Genomic DNA, 17398 nt, shown 5'->3' on the forward strand with positions numbered 1-17398 from the left:
GGAGAGAACCAAAACTCAACAGATACTACATGAAATTTAATCAATCTAATTTTCTTTATCACTATTGGCTTCTGGTTTGTTTCTGAACTTTCTCCCACTCCTTTCTCCTAACCAAGAGGACAGAAACAGTTTTCACCAGCGATGCCAACAGTAGGAAGCCCACAAGCAAAGAAGGCAATGAAACCACCTTCCTTCTCTTGTGTGGTGGTGCCTCCTATAAGCAGAAATGCATCTTGCTCTTTCATTTGAGAGTTGTGCTGTCAGGGTACTATTCAGGACTTGCTTGCCCTCAGTGTGCAGGAATTGTAATGATCTGATACTTCTTCCTGTTACTTGGTTTTTGAAATAATTGGGGGAGGGGGGAGTAAATAAATGAACACCTTGTCTTAAACCTTTTATTTATAAATCCAAAAGAAAACATTTCATAATCCAAGATTTTCCAATTTTTCAGAAAAACAAAAACGGCTTCAGAAAAACAGAAAAAACTTTTTTGAAGCCATATCTCTAGCTGTTTCTAATATAAATCTTTAGCAGTTTGTGTTTTTTCCCCCAAAAATATATTTTAGCCAGTTACTAGAAGAAGCTTATTTATATCTAAACGTTTCTAACAAAATCTCATACTATCAGGTTGGTATGCCATGAGGAAAAAGCTAGTGGAAACAAGGTTAGCGTTTACGTTAAGCAAATACAGCTGGTGTAGTAATAGAAATAAAGCAGTCTGATACATTGAACTTATAAATGGCTACTTGCCTGGCTCTTATATCAGTTGAGAATTATCTCTAGGCAACCAGGTTAATTGGAATAGAGTTATTTTTTTTAAGTATTAGGCAGTCAGTGTGTTAGAAGTGGCTAACAGGTATGTGTATGTGCGGTACTGTTGTAAGCTTGTTTCCAAGGCTTCATTACATAACTTCCATTATCAAAAATATTAAACAATTTACAGAGTAATCCAGCTCGGGGGAAGCCGGCATAAGTTGTGCTGGAGCAAGAGAAGCTGGCATAAAGTTTCATCACATCCAGTTGCCATTCAGAAGCCTTTGGGTTGGCTGAACACCACCTCAGCCAGGAGCTGCATGCAGGGACCAGAAAGTAAAAGCCTGCTCTCCCAGATACCCATACTGGGGAGTAAGCCCCCTCCATTGACTTACTTTGCAATTATTTTCTTAGACTGACCTTTTTTCCAGCATAATTTTTGCCTAGATTGGGACCTGCAGAACTGCTCTGAACATAAGTTGGATGTGGCCTAACTCCCCTTACCTCAGCCTGTTCTCCAGCACACCCCTTTTTCAGAACTTACACCAGCTCCACTTGTGCCTATCTCGGCTGAGCAGGGACCCTTCTGGCTCAGCTGGAGAACTGCCACATCCAACTCACCTCAGCCCAGCGTAAATGCGAGTTGGATTGTGCCCTTAATCAAAGAAAGCATTCAATGAATATAGATTGATTTATCAAAGGATGTAGTTCAGATTCTTTTCTTTTTAGATCTTTATTGTGAAACATTTCATTAATGAACTCCTGTTTCTAGGAAACAGCAGGTGAAAATAACATTCTACATAGATCAGGTTTTGTAGGATCCTTCTAACTGTTTATAACATCCTGCTTCCAAAACTGTAACTAGTCGCACACACTCTGAAAGGGTTTCCAGTTTGTGTTTTCTGAACAGCACCCCCATAAGGTAAACCTTTTGAAACTAAAGAGGAGTTCCAAAAGCAGTTAGTAATACAGCATGAGTGTATGTCGTTCAAAACAAACACAATAAACAAACTGGGTATGCCCAAGTTCTTTGTACACCAGTTCATTCAAAGTTGGCAGTGTTTCAGAATATATTTTTGGATTCAGCATGTTTTTCTTTTCTTTAACTAAAATGTGCAGTGCTGAGTTGTGAAAAATAATTTGTTTGTTTTCCCCATGCTTCAGATTAAATAAAATTATGAATCAGGTGGCTATTCAGCGGAAGAAGCAATTTGTTGAAAGAGTACACAGTTACTGGTTACTTAAAAGGTTGTCCAGAAACGGTGTCCCCTTATTGAGAAGACTGCAGTCTAGTTTGCAGTCACAAAGAAACACACAACAGGTATGTATCTTTCAGAACTCCAAGCATAATTAAGCTACTCATGTTGTTTTGAGTTAATATATAGCATAGCTGGGATCAATATAATTTCATATTGCTTGAAAATGAATCTGAAATTTTATTTCCATACTTGTTTTACAACAGAAGAATAGTATACCTGGAATCATTGTGAGTAATTTCACAGGCTAGCTTTTGAAATGCTTGGCTAGCAGCTACTGCCAGATATAGAGTTAAAAGCAGAATAACATATAAACTACTATTTTTCTTTCATAAGAGGGAAGATGATGAAGAAACACAAGCCTTAAAGGAGAAGTTGAAGTACTGGCAAAGGCTCCGTCATGATCTGGAGAGAGCACGGTTGCTGATAGAACTTATACGAAAACGAGAGAAATTAAAAAGAGAACAGGTATATGAGTAACTTCTTCTCATAGGATTTTGAAGGGAACGGTGAATATTTATTTTTTATTTGATTTATATCCTTCCCTTCCTCCCAGCAGAAGCCCAGGGCAGCAAACAAAAGCACTTAAAACACTGTAAAACATCAAAACAGACTTTAAAATATATTGAAACATCTTTAAAAAAATTTTTTTTAAGCTTTCAAATTATATTTTAAAAAAGGTTAAAAACATACTGGTTTAAAAAAAAAAAAGATTTAAAAACATTAAAAAGCAATTCCAACACAGGAGCAGACTGGGATAAAGTCTCAACTTAAAAGGCTTGTTAAAAGAGGAAGGTCTTCAACAGGCACCAAAAAGATAACAGAGATGGCACCTGTCTAATATTTAAGGATAGGGAATTCTGCAGGGTAGGTGCTGCCATTTTCTATGTTGTGCCGAATCGACCTCCTGATAAGATGGTATCTGCAGGAGACCCTCACCTGCAGAGCGCAGTGATCGACTGGGTATATAAAGGATGAACCGGTCTTTCAGGGAACCGGTCTTTCAGGTACAAAGCTGTATAGGGCTTTGTACACCAAAACTAGAACCTTGAACTTGGCCTGGTATAGTCAGAGTATTGATTTAAATGATATGTACACTGGAATCCGCAAATCTTGGATGGTCTTAGTAGTTAACTAGAATTTATGGTTGCCAGACTTCTGCCCTTTCTGTAATGGGGTAGGGGTGAACCTTCAAACCACAGTGAAATGTCAGAAATCCATAGGAGGCTCAAATTTGTTGAGTCATGGTAAATTTCTGAGGCACTTCGGACACCTACGAAGTGAATGTGAGCGAGTCCTGCTCTCATCACAAGTTTAGAGCTTTTGGGATCAGAATCCTCATACAACTGCATAGTGCTCACAGATAATTGGAAGTGAACCTAGAGGTCACCTAGTTCCAGCTCTCTGTCAGTGTAGGAAATCTACTACTGCATAAGAACATAAGAAGAGCCTGCTGGATCAGGCCAGTGGCCCATCTAGTCCAGCATCCTGTTCTCACAGTGGCCAACCAGGTGCCTGGGGGAAGCCCGCAAGCAGGACCCGAGTGCAAGAACACTCTCCCCTCCTGAGGCTTCCGGCAACTGGTTTTCAGAAGCATGCTGCCTCTGACTAGGGTGGCACAGCACAGCCATCATGGCTAGTAGCCATTGATAGCCCTGTCCTCCATGAATTTGTCTAATCTTCTTTTAAAGCCATCCAAGCTGGTGGCCATTACTGCATCTTGTGGGAGCAAATTCCATAGAACTATGCGCTGAGTAAAGAAGTACTTCCTTTTGTCTGTCCTGAATCTTCCAACATTCAGCTTCTTTGAATGTCCACGAGTTCTAGTATTATGAGAGAGGGAGAAGAACTTTTCTCTATCCACTTTCTCAATGCCATGCATAATTTTATACACTTCTATCATGTCTCCTCTGACCCGCCTTTTCTCTAAACTAAAAAGCCCCAAATGCTGCAACCTTTCCTCGTAAGGGAGTCGCTCCATCCCCTTGATCATTCTGGTTGCCCTCTTCTGAACCTTTTCCAACTCTAGAATATCCTTTTTGAGATGAGGCGACCAGAACTGTACACAGTATTCCAAATGCGGCCGCACCATAGATTTATACAACGGCATTATGATATTGGCTGTTTTATTTTCAGTACCTTTCCTAATTATCGCTAGCATGGAATTTGCCTTTTTCACAGCTGCCGCACACTGGGTCGACATTTTCATCGTGCTGTCCACTACAACCCCGAGGTCTCTCTCCTGGTCGGTCACCGCCAGTTCAGACCCCATGAGCGTATATGTGAAATTAAGATTTTTTGCTCCAATATGCATAATTTTACACTTGTTTATATTGAATTGCATTTGCCATTTTTCCACCCATTCACTCAGTTTGGAGAGGTCTTTTTGGAGCTCTTCGCAATCCCTTTTTGTTTTAACAACCCTGAACAATTTAGTGTCGTCAGCAAACTTGGCCACTTCACTGCTCACTCCTAATTCTAGGTCATTAATGAACAAGTTGAAAAGGACAGGTCCCAATACCGATCCTTGAGGGACTCCACTTTCTACAGCCCTCCATTGGGAGAACTGTCCGTTTATCCCTACTCTCTGCTTTCTGCTTCTTAACCAATTCCTTATCCACAAGAGGACCTCTCCTCTTATTCCATGACTGCTAAGCTTCCTCAGAAGTCTTTGGTGAGGTACCTTGTCAAATGCTTTTTGAAAGTCTAAGTACACTATGTCCACTGGATCACCTCTATCTATATGCTTGTTGACACTCTCAAAGAATTCTAATAGGTTACTGAGACAGGACTTTCCCTTGCAGAAGCCATGCTGGCTCTGCTTCAGCAAGGCTTGTTCTTCTATGTGCTTAGTTAATCTAGCTTTAATAATACTTTCTACCAGTTTTCCAGGGACAGAAGTTAAGCTAACTGGCCTGTAATTTCCGGGATCCCCTCTGGATCCCTTTTTGAAGATTGGCGTTACATTTGCCACTTTCCAGTCCTCAGGCACGGAGGAGGACCCGAGGGACAAGTTACATATTTTAGTTAGCAGATCAGCAATTTCACCTTTGAGTTCTTTGAGAACTCTCGGGTGGATGCCATCCGGGCCCGGTGATTTGTCAGTTTTTATATTGTCCATTAAGCTTAGAACTTCCTCTCTCGTTACCACTATTTGTCTTAGTTCCTCAGAAACCCTTCCTCCAAATGTTAGTTCAGGTTCAGGGATCTGCCCTATATCTTCCACTGTGAAGACAGATGCAAAGAATTTATTTAGCTTCTCTGCAATCTCCTTATCGTTCTTTAGTACACCTTTGACTCCCTTATCATCCAAGGGTCCAATTGTCTCCCTAGATGGTCTCCTGCTTTGAATGTATTTATAGAATTTTTTGTTGTTGGTTTTTATGTTCTTAGCAATGTGCTCCTCAAATTCTTTTTTAGCATCCCTTATTGTCTTCTTGCATTTCTTTTGCCAGAGTTTGTGTTCTTTTTTATTTTCTTCATTCGGACAAGACTTCCATTTTCTGAAGGAAGACTTTTTGCCTCTAAGAGCTTCCTTGACTTTGCTCGTTAACCATGCTGGCATCTTCTTGGCCCTGGCGGTACCTTTTCTGATCTGCGGTATGCACTCCAGTTGAGCTTCTAATATAGTGTTTTTAAACAACTTCCAAGCATTTTCGAGTGATGTGACCCTCTGGACTTTGTTTTTCAGCTTTCTTTTTACCAATCCCCTCATTTTTGTGAAGTTTCCTCTTTTGAAGTCAAATGTGACCGTGTTGGATTTTCTTGGCAATTGGCCAGTTACATGTATGTTTAATTTAATAGCACTGTGGTCACTGCTCCCAATCGGTTCAACAACACTTACATCTCGCACCAGGTCCCGGTCCCCACTGAGGATTAAGTCCAGGGTTGCCGTCCCTCTGGTCGGTTCCATGACCAACTGGTCTAGGGAATAGTCATTTAGAATATCTAGAAACTTTGCTTCTTTGTCATGACTGGAACACATATGCAGCCAGTCTATGTCCGGGTAGTTGAAGTCACCCATTACTACCACATTTCCTAGTTTGGATGCTTCCTCAATTTCATATCTCATCTCAAGGTCTCCCTGAGCATTTTGATCAGGGGGACGATAGATCGTTCCCAGTATTAAGTCCCTCCTGGGGCACGGTATCACCACCCACAACGATTCTGTGGAGGAGTCTGCCTCTTTTGGGGTTTCGAGCTTGCTGGATTCAATGCCTTCTTTCACGTATAGAGCGACTCCGCCACCAATACGTCCTTCCCTGTCCTTCCGATATAGTTTATATTATAGCATCATCCCTGAGAGGTGTTCATCGAACCTTAAAAACTGTTAATGAAGGAGAGCCCACAGTTTTCCAAGATTATCTGCTCCACTGTCAGGCAGCTAATATTTCCTTTGAATATATTATGTAACTGGTCTTATTTGAAAATGGCTGCCATATTGTCTCTTAATAGGCTCTTCTCCAAGCTAACCATACCCAGCTCCTTCAACCTCTCCTCATAAGACTTGGTCTTAAAGCCCCTCACTTTCTTTGTTACCCTTCTCTGGACATGTTTCAGCACAGCATGGAAAAGCCTCAGCCCTCTTCCTGAGCTCCAAGCTCAGGGAGCAATTGGGAAATCTTCTCTGTAGTTGAGTTGTGGCACTCTGAGTTGCATCTGAAGTGCAGCACATCTGCTGCCATGATCTCCCATCTTTCCCAGGCCCCAAATTCAGGACAAATGTTAGGCCTTGCCTATGTTGTGTTGCTCTTCGTAGGTGCTTGGAAGCACAGTTTAACTGGAGGAGCTCCAAACTTGAGAGGAGGGCTGACATTCATCAGAAGTGAGTGAAACGTTTGCCATGGCAAATACGTTTCTGACCTATATATATCATTAAACTATACTATCTGTCTCCCTCAGTCCAAATTAGGAATGTAATAAATTAAACATGTCATTTTTTAAAACTATATAGTTTTCCTTCAAGGTAAAATAGAAATTATATTTAATCAGTTTTGGGGAGTCTGTGACCTAGGGGCCATTTGTGACCCTCAACTTAATATCATGCAGCTCTTTTTCTCTGGACTTACCCTTCTGAGAATTGCTTCCTTTTCCACATTTTGTGTGTGTTTAAGAGAGAGAGAAAGGCAAACAGATAGAGTGAGTTAGATTTTTACTGGGGGGTTTTTTGCTCTGGAAACCTTTTTGATTAAAGAGTGGAGTATAAAGGCTTTAAATAAATACATATAATAGAGAAGGAAATGCTGCTACACAGTGAGCCTGGGGGGAGGAAGCCTTACAGTGAGGTGTGTGAGGGAACCAAGAGGGAGAGGAGGATGGCAGAAAAGGAAAAAAACTAATGGAGTGACGAAAGTATTATGCAGGCTGTCAGTTCCAACCTGTGTTAATGGGATAGTGGAAGAGGACTTACACCCACAAACAGATAGAAGGACAGGGAAAGCCCAGAGGGAGGGAGAGAGAAAGATGGGAATGACAACAGACAGATTGAGAACCTTCTGCAATCTTGCAGTGCTGCAGGCTCCACCCATCTGCTTCTACATGTGCAGGCTGTAACCCTTAGTTAAATTTTCACCTGAGCCCTTCATAGGAAAAAGTTCACCCACCTGAGTCCTTCATAGGAAAAAGTTCACCATTTCTGTCTTGAATTCTCGTGTTGATGCTTTCCCTTTTTAATCTTCCTGTACCAGCGTGCCTGAGAGAGAAGATAGGGAATATTCCATGGCACATTTGTGAAGGCATGGGTGTGGGGGACTTAAACTCTAAGTTTTTATGAATGGCTCATGTGGATCTCTTAACCAAAATTAAAAGGAAGCTGGAAGGACATGATCCTGTAACCTGCTCTCTTTCTCTTAACTTTGGAAAAGAGATCGTCTAGTCATTATATCTGCACTAGCCTAATGTTAGATTAATTTTGCCTTCATGCTGGATTTTCTTGAAGATGGAATGCATTAACTTTAAATATTAAATGATGCAGTCTGTAGTGGTCCTGTGCAGGGTTCCAGTTTGTCTTCCATGTCCTCTTCCAGTATGCCCCATTCTCCTCCCCCCCCCCACACACACACATAGTGTCAGTATTCCATGACCACTGAGTATGCTTCAGGGTCTGCTTTGGGGATTTACCTCACCTTATTCCCCCCCCCTACATATTTTTGTAGTTCTGTAAACCCTGGGGTTCCCTGAAGCTGGATGATCACTTCCTATTGAGTGCGGTTGATGCTGTTTTGGCTATGTAAGGATTGACACTTGGAGCATAGAGAGTGAATAAAGCCGAACTTTCTGTCAAAATCTTAACTAAACTTGAAATACAATGTGAAGGGGAAAAAATAACATCTGACTTGGTCCTCCCAGCATCAGACTTTTTTCTTTTCTTATAATAGTGGCAATTTTTGGAGAAGGTTGATCTTTAAACACTTAGTTGATGATCAAGAGATACTTTCCTGCCCACTTCTGTTAGAAGTAGAAAAGTTTGGTTACTCTGTCATGGAAAAGAATGGAAAATCTCAGTATTCCCAGGAACTGCCAGCAGGGAGCGATGCTGCTGCAGATTGGTTCTTCCGGTGCACCCAAACTGCCCCAACCTTGGTGCTGCCTTCTCCCTGTCCTGGTGTGTGGTAGCAGTGCCACTGCTGGGAAGCTAGGTCTGCAGGTCCATGCCGGATGCTGCTGGGTCTGATTCATGGCCTGTGCATGTGTAGTTAAATTGTATTAACAAACTTGCTAGCTTTTATTTTGCTTCAGGCCACTGATGTTTCTACATGGTTATATATAGGATATATCTGTTTTCATGCATGGTGAAATATTCTGAAGTTTTGGAAGAGCATCATAGATACATGTCATATGATCTGTTTTCATTCCTGTTATGGGTGCATTTTCCTCTTAAGTGTTATGTGTGGCTATATGGCCAAAGGCACACACAGTTTTATAATTAAGCTGTAAACGTTGCCAGATACACTCAAAACAAACTGTACTTTTGCTGCCTGTGTCACTGCACATTGGACATATTACGCTAAGGACTGCAGCTTCAGTGTTACATGTTCACTTAATTGGGAGTAAGCACCATTAAACTTGTTGGAATTTCTAAATAAAGCTGCTTAGGATTGAGCTTTAAGGCTAATATGTTAAACCCTGTTTTGTATTGTTAAAATTACAGTCTGTAGTCATACTCATTAATGAAATGGACTCTGCTTCTCTTCCACTTCGTAGATCAAAGTGGAACAGGTTGCCATGGAACTTCAGCTAACTCCATTTACTGTACTACTGCGGTCAGTACTAGACCAACTTCAGGAAAAGGATGCTGCTCGTATATTTGCTCAACCGGTGAATCTTAAAGAGGTGAAACTTCAATATTTCTGATTTGGTTGATCAGTTGTATTTATACAGCAGTCTGGTAGCCACAGGCAATAAGGAATTTCATGCAGGCTTGTAGAGCATGGGCAGAGCACTCAATTCCTCCTCTGCCCTTGGCATAGAAATGCACCGGGCTGTTGCAGGACCTAGAGAGTGGTACATCTTTCCTCTTCTGGTCGCAGCACCTAGCAGGCCAGTAATTCTTATGGATTGACTTACAAGGTTGTGGTTGATAGTTCAGTAGTATAGAATAACTTAATCTTTAACAGTATTATACAGCCACGAGTGAGGCTGTATACTATAGCCAGTATGGATTTTTTGCACTCCGCAATGTTAAATTGAAAATACCCCATGTCATTCTGCTGCTTCGCATAAGGTCATTTCAAAACAAAATCTTACAAAATTTACAGTCCTGAACTCAGAAACGCTTGCTTAACAACCCTCCATGTTTTCAAGGCGATACACAAAACACTCAGAGTTGAGAGTTCAAAGCGTAAAACAAGAGAGAAAAAATCCAGACCCCTCTTGGACTTTTTTCTATCAGTGGTCTCATAATTTGTTGAAATTAATTAAAAATCAGCCTTGTTCACAGAATCCCTGTAATATTATTACTGACCTTTCCCCATACTCTGACCTTCATCTTCTGCAGTTCAAAAGTATAAAAAAATGCATGGCTAAGTTTTAATTAATTTAAGAAATTTAACGAAGTCTATTATAATGTTGAGCATGCTCAGTTAGAACCAACTGTCAGTGTTCTAAAAGCCAGACTCAGAGTTTGGCTTGGCTAATCGGGGTCACACCCATGCCAGACCTTTGTTTCACTTTAGACAGTCATGGCTTCCCCTAAAGAATCCTGCGAAGTGTAGTTTATGAAGTGTACCGAGAGTTGTTAGGAGACTCCTATTCCCCTGACAGACAGTGGCCACAGTCAGCCCCTCTTCTGTGGATTGTAGCTCTGTGATGGGAACAGGACCTATCCTAGCAACTCTCAGCACCCTTCACAAACTACCCTTCCCAGGATTCTTTGGAGGAAGCCATGACTGTCTAAATTATTATTATTATTATTTTATTGTATTTACTGTAATTACTGTAATTACTGTATTATTGTATTTTATTGAATTTGTTATGTACACCGCCTAGAGTGGCTTCGGCCAGATAGGCGGCCTAAAAATTAAATTATTATTATTATTATGACTGTCTAAAGTGAAATAAAGGTCTGGTGTGGATGTGGCAAGTGACAGCTTTGGTTTAAATTTGGGTGGGAGAGTACATGTGCCTGCTGTAGAATAAAAAGTTGGGGGAAACCCTGAAAAACTGATACTATTCACACTGTTTTCCTTTTGGAAAGGAAAGGAGCTTTTCCTCTGCCCAGTGCCACCCACCCAATCTCCTCCCTCTCCTTTCCCCTCCTCCCTGTCCCTCCCCCAGGTCAGTTTCACCAATCCTAAGCATGATTGTACAGGAGTAAATCCCACTGAACTCAGAAAGCATGCAAATGATCAAACATGCCCTTCTCTCCAACCCCCTCTGTTTGGCTCTTTTCTTTGCCCCTACCCTTCCAATCCCCTCCCCTTCCTCCTTCCCTCTCCTGTCCCCTCTCCCTCCTTCATGGTCAGTTTTACCTATTCTAAGCATGATTGCACTGGAGTAAATACCATTGAACTCAATAAGCATTGAAATGATGAGACCTGCCTTCCCCCTCTCCTCTTCCTTATTCCTCCCCTCCCCTTTTCCTTCTTCCTCGTCCCCTCCCCACTTCAGTTCTTCATCCCTTCCTCATCTCCTTCTCCATGGTCAGTTTCACCTATCCTAAGCATGATTTCAGGAGGGTAAATCCCACTGAACTCAATAAGCATGCAGATGATCAAACCTGCCCTCCTCCTCCCCTCCCTCTCCTGCCTGCTCCCATCTTGCTTCTCCTCTCTTCCCTTCCTCTTCCCCTCCCTCCTCCTCCCTACCCCTGGCCTTTCTCCTCTTCCCCATTCCCCTGTGGTCAACTTCACCTACCGTAAGCATGATTGCAGAAGAGTAAATCCCATTGAACTCAATAAGCATGCAAATGATGAATCCATTCTCAGCAGACTTGCACAGGATCCCATTTCTTAACTCTGGGATTAAAAAGCAGGGAAATTCACTAATAGACAGAAAACCCTTGCAGTTTAAGAACATAGCTATAGCCAACAGATATTTCTATTAAACTTTAAAAAGCAGGGAAATCGAACAACTATAGTGAATGCACCAGGGAAGCAGGAGACCTGACCTCCTCTCTGAGATATTGTATTGCTCTACAAATTTGTCAAAATGCAAACACCATTTGGGTTGGTCTTTCACAGTCCAATCAACTTTCTGTGTAGCTTGGAAGGATTTGGTAACATGTGCCTCTGAGCATATGGTGAGTGGTGGCAACACTTGCAGTCAGCCCAAATAACAGGAACAAGACTTGTGCTGTGCTGATCTTGTTTTAGCAGGGAGGAAGCAACTATATTAAACACTTGATATAGTTCAGATAGTCACTTTAAATACATTTGATTTACTGGGCAATTTTAGTGAAGTGTGTAAATCATTTTCTTTTGCTTCTGTTTCTGTGAATATGTGAAGTACAGCAACACTTTACAAAATTTACACTAAAAATACTCCAAAAACAATTGTGGAATAACGGCACTGAGTATTTTGCAGAATGGTCTCCAGTGGACATGACGAGTGGGATAAAAACAATGGGAGGTGAAATATATTCTAGAAATATATTCTAGAAAATTTCTAGATATGCTCTAGAAATTTTTAATTGCCCATGTCCATCTTTCCTTAATTGGAGTGGTTTAAGCATAGCAGGCTGAAAACATGCATCTTGGGCAGGCCACGTTTGTTTTTTTCCCAACAGCTAGATTCATTGCTTAAGTAGCAACATACTGATTTTACATCAAACTGCAGCTTTAGATTTAACTGTTAGTGCACCCAAAATAGAAATAGAACATAACCTCCAGTTTGAAGCACAGAAGGCTGTCTTCATCATCAGATGACATTGACCAAAAAAAAGGCTTTGAAGTTAATAAAAATAAATTTGACACAGATTTCTAGGAAGAATAATGAGAAAAATACAATTTTCTAAGTTAGGTTCTTGGTAGAAGCAGTAGTAACATAGGAAAGAAGCAAAGTAAGAAGAACACCAACAAACATAGAAAAAATGCAATTGTCCATCTTTGGAGATGGCAGATGTTGCCCACTATTCACCATATGCTCAGAGGCCCATGTTACCAAATTCTTCCAAGCTACACAGGAAGTGGATTGGACTGTGAAAGACCACCCCAAATTGTGTTTGCATTTTGACAAATTTGTGGGGCAGTACAATATCTCAGAGAGGAGGTCAGGTCTCCTGCTCCCCTGGTGCATTCACTATAACTGCCCAATTTTCCTGCTTTTTAAAAATTGATAGAAATATCTGTTGGCTATAGGTACATTCTTAAACTGCAAGGTGTTTTTGTCTATTAGTGAATTATTTTGTGGCATGTGGAAAAAAATTCTAATCAAATATCTGGTATCGCCAGATTTTAACATGTAGTCTAAAATTATTTAATGTACAAACAAAATGTTACACTCTTCATTTATTCTCCCAATTTTGTAAAGGCACATGATATAAAATTAAAGATTAATGTTTGATTCTTCAACAAAATGGAAGCATTTAATTATAGAAATCTAAAAAATATACTTCTAGATTATCTGCCTTCAATATTAAAGCTAATTTGACTGTGCTCAGGCACTTTAAAAGGTAATCTTTAAAAGTAGGATAAGGGAAGAGAGGTTTGGAAAGCACAAAACTCCATGTTGTCACAAATTTACACATGTATACATTTGTTCATCTTTTCCTGATTCAGCACATGTTTATGGAGTCTAGGCAATTTTTCCTTCTTTTAATATGGCATAGTTTACTGCCACTTTGCAAAACAAATTCCTGAATGCTGATATATTAATCAAAGAGCAAAGTATAAAAATATTCATAACTTTAAAAAAAATTGTCCTACAGGTTCCAGATTATTTGGATCATATTAAACATCCCATGGATTTTTCTACTATGCGAAAACAGTTAGATGCCCAAGCTTATAAAAATCTCAATGAGTTTGAAGAAGACTTTAACCTTATCATTGATAACTGTATGAAATACAATGCAAAAGATACAATATTCTACAGAGCTGCTGTGCGGTTAAGAGATCAAGGAGGTGTTGTTCTGAGACAAGCGAGAAGAGATGCTGAGGCAATCGGGTATAACAATGAAACTGGAATGCACTTACCTGAACGGCCTAAACTTGAATCTCCTCCACCTTTTACCTGGGAAGATGGTAAGGACACATCAGAATGAATACTGATATAATATTTTATAGTTAGTGAGTGTGCTGGCCAATTCTTCTTTACAATTCTTAAACAAATCTTGTTTAAAAGTCTTCTGCACACAAAGGCCATATTTGGATGTAGTGCTAAGCCATGAAACTTGGTTTATTATACCATACTGTGCATGTGTGCTGGTGCATGCAGCTTGGCCATTCCTTCATCGCTCCTCTTTGTGGATGGAAGGAAACCTATGAAGGGTCTAGCTTAATGTTATGTCCAAACCTAAGATCATGGTTTGCTTTGCCCTAACAAACTACAGTTGCTAGTCATCCTTAAACTATGGTTTGTTGTTGGCTTAGCCGTTGTCGTTTGTTAAGGTAAAACATACCACAATCCCAGGTTTGGAACACTAAGCTAGACCCTTTGTGGTTTGCTTACCCACTTACAGGAAGGGAGGAGTGAAGCAGGAGTGCTTGTGCTGCATGCACCAGTATGTAGCTTGTGCATAGTGTGGTTTCATAACTTAATCGCTTAGCAGTACATCTGAATGCTGCCAAAGTGAGCACCTTTAGGCATGTGTCAAGGATTGCATGTACTTAAGGCTTTCTACTGTATAGCAGTCCCCACAATGCCACATCACAAATATTGTGAAGTGAAGCAGATGGACTGATGTTAGGAAAATAAGAAATTGAAATTGTACTGGATATGTACATGTTTTCTGGATAGTGGTTCTAGGTTGCAGGTGACATTACAGGAAACTTATTGGTCAGTAAAAGCCTCTTAGTTGAACATTGTAACTATGTTACAAAATAAATGTGTAGAGTAGAAAGAAGGCAAAATATTTCAACAGAGGAAGGCTGAGATAGAATCGGGTGGATGGATTTTCTTCATTCCATTCTGGATGCCTTCCACAGATTCACGGACTGACTGTGCCTGTTCCATTCTGTCTGTCTTCCATTTGTTTATAGGTTATTTCTGTACCTTCAGAACGTGTACAGTCTGCTTTTGCCACAGCTTCCTGCTTCTTCCGTTAGTTTGCACGATTTCCTCATCCACCCACCCTCCTTTTCCCTGATACGATGTATATTCCTGTCTGTATCATAATGCTTATCTTGGCCTTCAAGTAAAAGGAAGGAATCTATTTTTCAGCTTTTACACATACAGAAGCAATTTTTAAAGTATGTATTGAGAGAGTTAAGCCAGTGGTAGGCCCTTTCCCCTCCTACAAAAAAGTATGTGTGTGAACCAGCAGCAATATGGTAGTAAGCCATTAGTTACTCTGCAGTGAGATTTCAGAAAAAGCACTTCTCACACATTCTTATGCGATTTGGGCTCCTGCTGGGAGGAAGGGCGGGATATAAATCAAATAATAAATAAATAAAATAAATACATTTTAGAGACTAAAGGAGGGTTTTAAGCAATCAGACCACACATACTATCATTACTGGAATCTCTACAAATTCCTGGAATGCTAATTGGAGGAATGTCTGAAAGCAAATGTATCACTGCTGTTTCATGACCTACATGGTAAATTGGAACCACTAAATGGGGAGACCTGAGGGGGCCCCAGTTGCCGTAGTGACGGGTAGAGGGAGGTATGGTGATATGAGAGGGACGTGCCAGGTAAGGAGAACGCGGCCCAGACATGTAGTGGCTGTGCCGCGTTCTGGTCCTTCTCATACCCGCAGGGTTGTTGGTTGTCCTATCAGCCAACTCTCAGATCTCCAGTTGCTGCTCTTTAATAATGCCAGATCGGTACATAATAAAACCTCCCTCGTCCATGATTTGATTGTGGACGAGGTGGCCGATCTGGCATGTATAACCGAGACCTGGGTTGGTGAACAGGGAGGAGTTAGTCTCTCCCAGCTCTGCCCACCGGGGTATCTGGTTCAGCATCATGGTAGATATGAGGGTCGGGGAGGTGGGGTTGCTGTGGTCTATAAGAGTTCCATCTCACTCACCAAGCACCATGTCCATGCAATCACTGGTCTGGAGTGTTTGCACCTTGTGCTGGGCCAGAGGGACAGACTGGGAATCCTTTTGGTGTACCGCCCACCTTGCTGCCCAATGGCTTCCCTAACTGAGCTGACGGAAGTGGTCTCAGAGGTACTGTTGAGACCCCCAGACTATTAGTACTGGGAGATCTCAACATTCATGCTGAGGCTACTTTGTCTGGGGCAGCTCAGGACTTCATGGCCGCCATGACAACCATGGGGCTGTCTCAATATGTTAGTGGCCCAACACATACATCGGGGCATACTCTTGACCTGGTCTTTGCTACTGGACATGGGGATAGTGATCTGGATGTGGGGAGTTTTACATCTCTCCCGTTGTCATGGACAGATCATTGCTTGCTGAAGTTTAGACTTTCAGTAGCCTTTTCCCTCTGCAAGGGTGGGGGACCTATTAAATTGGTCCACCCCCGGAGACTAATGAATTCTGACGGTTTTCAAAAGGCTCTGGGCTGATAAGACTGGCGCTCCTGTCGAAGCCCTGGCCGATCTGTGGAATACGGAGATGACCCGGGCTGTTGACACGATCGCTCCTGCGCGCCCTCTCCTATGTAGAGCTCATACAGCTCCTTGGTATACTCCGGAGCTGAGAGCGATGAAACAAGACAGGAGGCGGCTTGAGCGGAGATGGAGACGAACTCCCGACGAATGCAATTATGAGCTGGTTCGTGCTTCTACTAAGCTCTATGTAGGAACGGTGAGGGCGGCAAAAAAAAACATTTCGCTGCCACTATTCAGTCATCTCTCTCACGCCCACGGGAGCTTTTTAAAGTGGTTCGTGGCCTACTCCATCCAGGCCTACAAGATACGGCAGATACATCGGTAGCTCGATGTAATAAATTTGCTGAACACTTCCAGCATAAGATCTCATGCATTCGCCGGGACTTAGACTCCTATTTAATAGCAGTTAATCCTACTGAGGTGTCCGGAGCACAGTCTTGTCATGTTTTGTTGGATGAGTTTCAGTTGGTTCAGTTCGAGGACGTGGACAAGGTGCTTGGACAGGTTCGTGCAACCACTTCGGAACTGGATCCTTGCCCCTCTTGGCTAATTAAAACTAGCAAGGAAGGAACAGTTGGCTGGGCCAAGGAAGTGATTAATGCCTCTTTACGAGAGGGAGTGGTCCCTGGCTGTCTGAAAGAGGCGGCAGTGAGACCACTCCTGAAAAAACCTTCCTTGGACCCAGAGGATTTCAGCAGCTACAGACCAGTAGCCAATGTTCTGTTCCTGGGCAAGATCCTGGAACGTGTGGTTGCTGACCAGCTCCAGGCGCTATTGGATGAAACCGATTATCTAGATCCATTTCAATCGGGGTTCAGGCCTGGTTTTGGCACTGAGACTGCCTTGGTCGCCCTGTTTGATGACCTATGTCGGGAGAGAGACAGAGGGAGTGTAACTCTGTTGATTCTCCTTGATCTCTCAGCGGCTTTTGATACCATCGACCATGGTATCCTTCTGGAGAGGCTTGCGGAGTTGGGAGTTGGAGGCACTGCTTGGCAGTGGTTCTGCTCCTACTTAGCGGGTCGTCTCCAGAAGATAGTGCTTGGGGAACATTGCTCGACACCGTGGGTTCTCCAATGTGGGGTCCCGCAGGGTTCGGTTCTGTCTCCCATGCTTTTTAACATTTATATGAAGCCGCTGGGGGCGGTCATCAGGAGTTTTGGAGTGCGTTGTCATCAGTATGCTGATGACACGCAGCTCTACTTCTCC

General features: G+C 41.9%; 1 protein-coding gene across 3 annotated transcripts in view; it reads left to right on the forward strand.

Moving 5' to 3' along the window:
* BRD1 (bromodomain containing 1) overlaps positions 1-17398 on the forward strand; it is a 61026-nt gene that overhangs the window by 15118 nt on the left and 28510 nt on the right. For all 3 annotated transcript variants that reach the window (XM_061640250.1, XM_061640249.1, XM_061640247.1), the window contains exons 3-6: positions 1918-2074; positions 2346-2477; positions 9213-9341; positions 13375-13687. In XM_061640250.1, coding sequence (XP_061496234.1) covers positions 1918-2074; positions 2346-2477; positions 9213-9341; positions 13375-13687 — 731 coding nt within the window. The remainder of the gene's footprint in view (positions 1-1917; positions 2075-2345; positions 2478-9212; positions 9342-13374; positions 13688-17398) is intronic.

Source organism: Rhineura floridana, chromosome 8 (assembly GCF_030035675.1).
Source record: "Rhineura floridana isolate rRhiFlo1 chromosome 8, rRhiFlo1.hap2, whole genome shotgun sequence".
NCBI classification, from domain to species: Eukaryota; Metazoa; Chordata; class Lepidosauria; order Squamata; family Rhineuridae; genus Rhineura; species Rhineura floridana.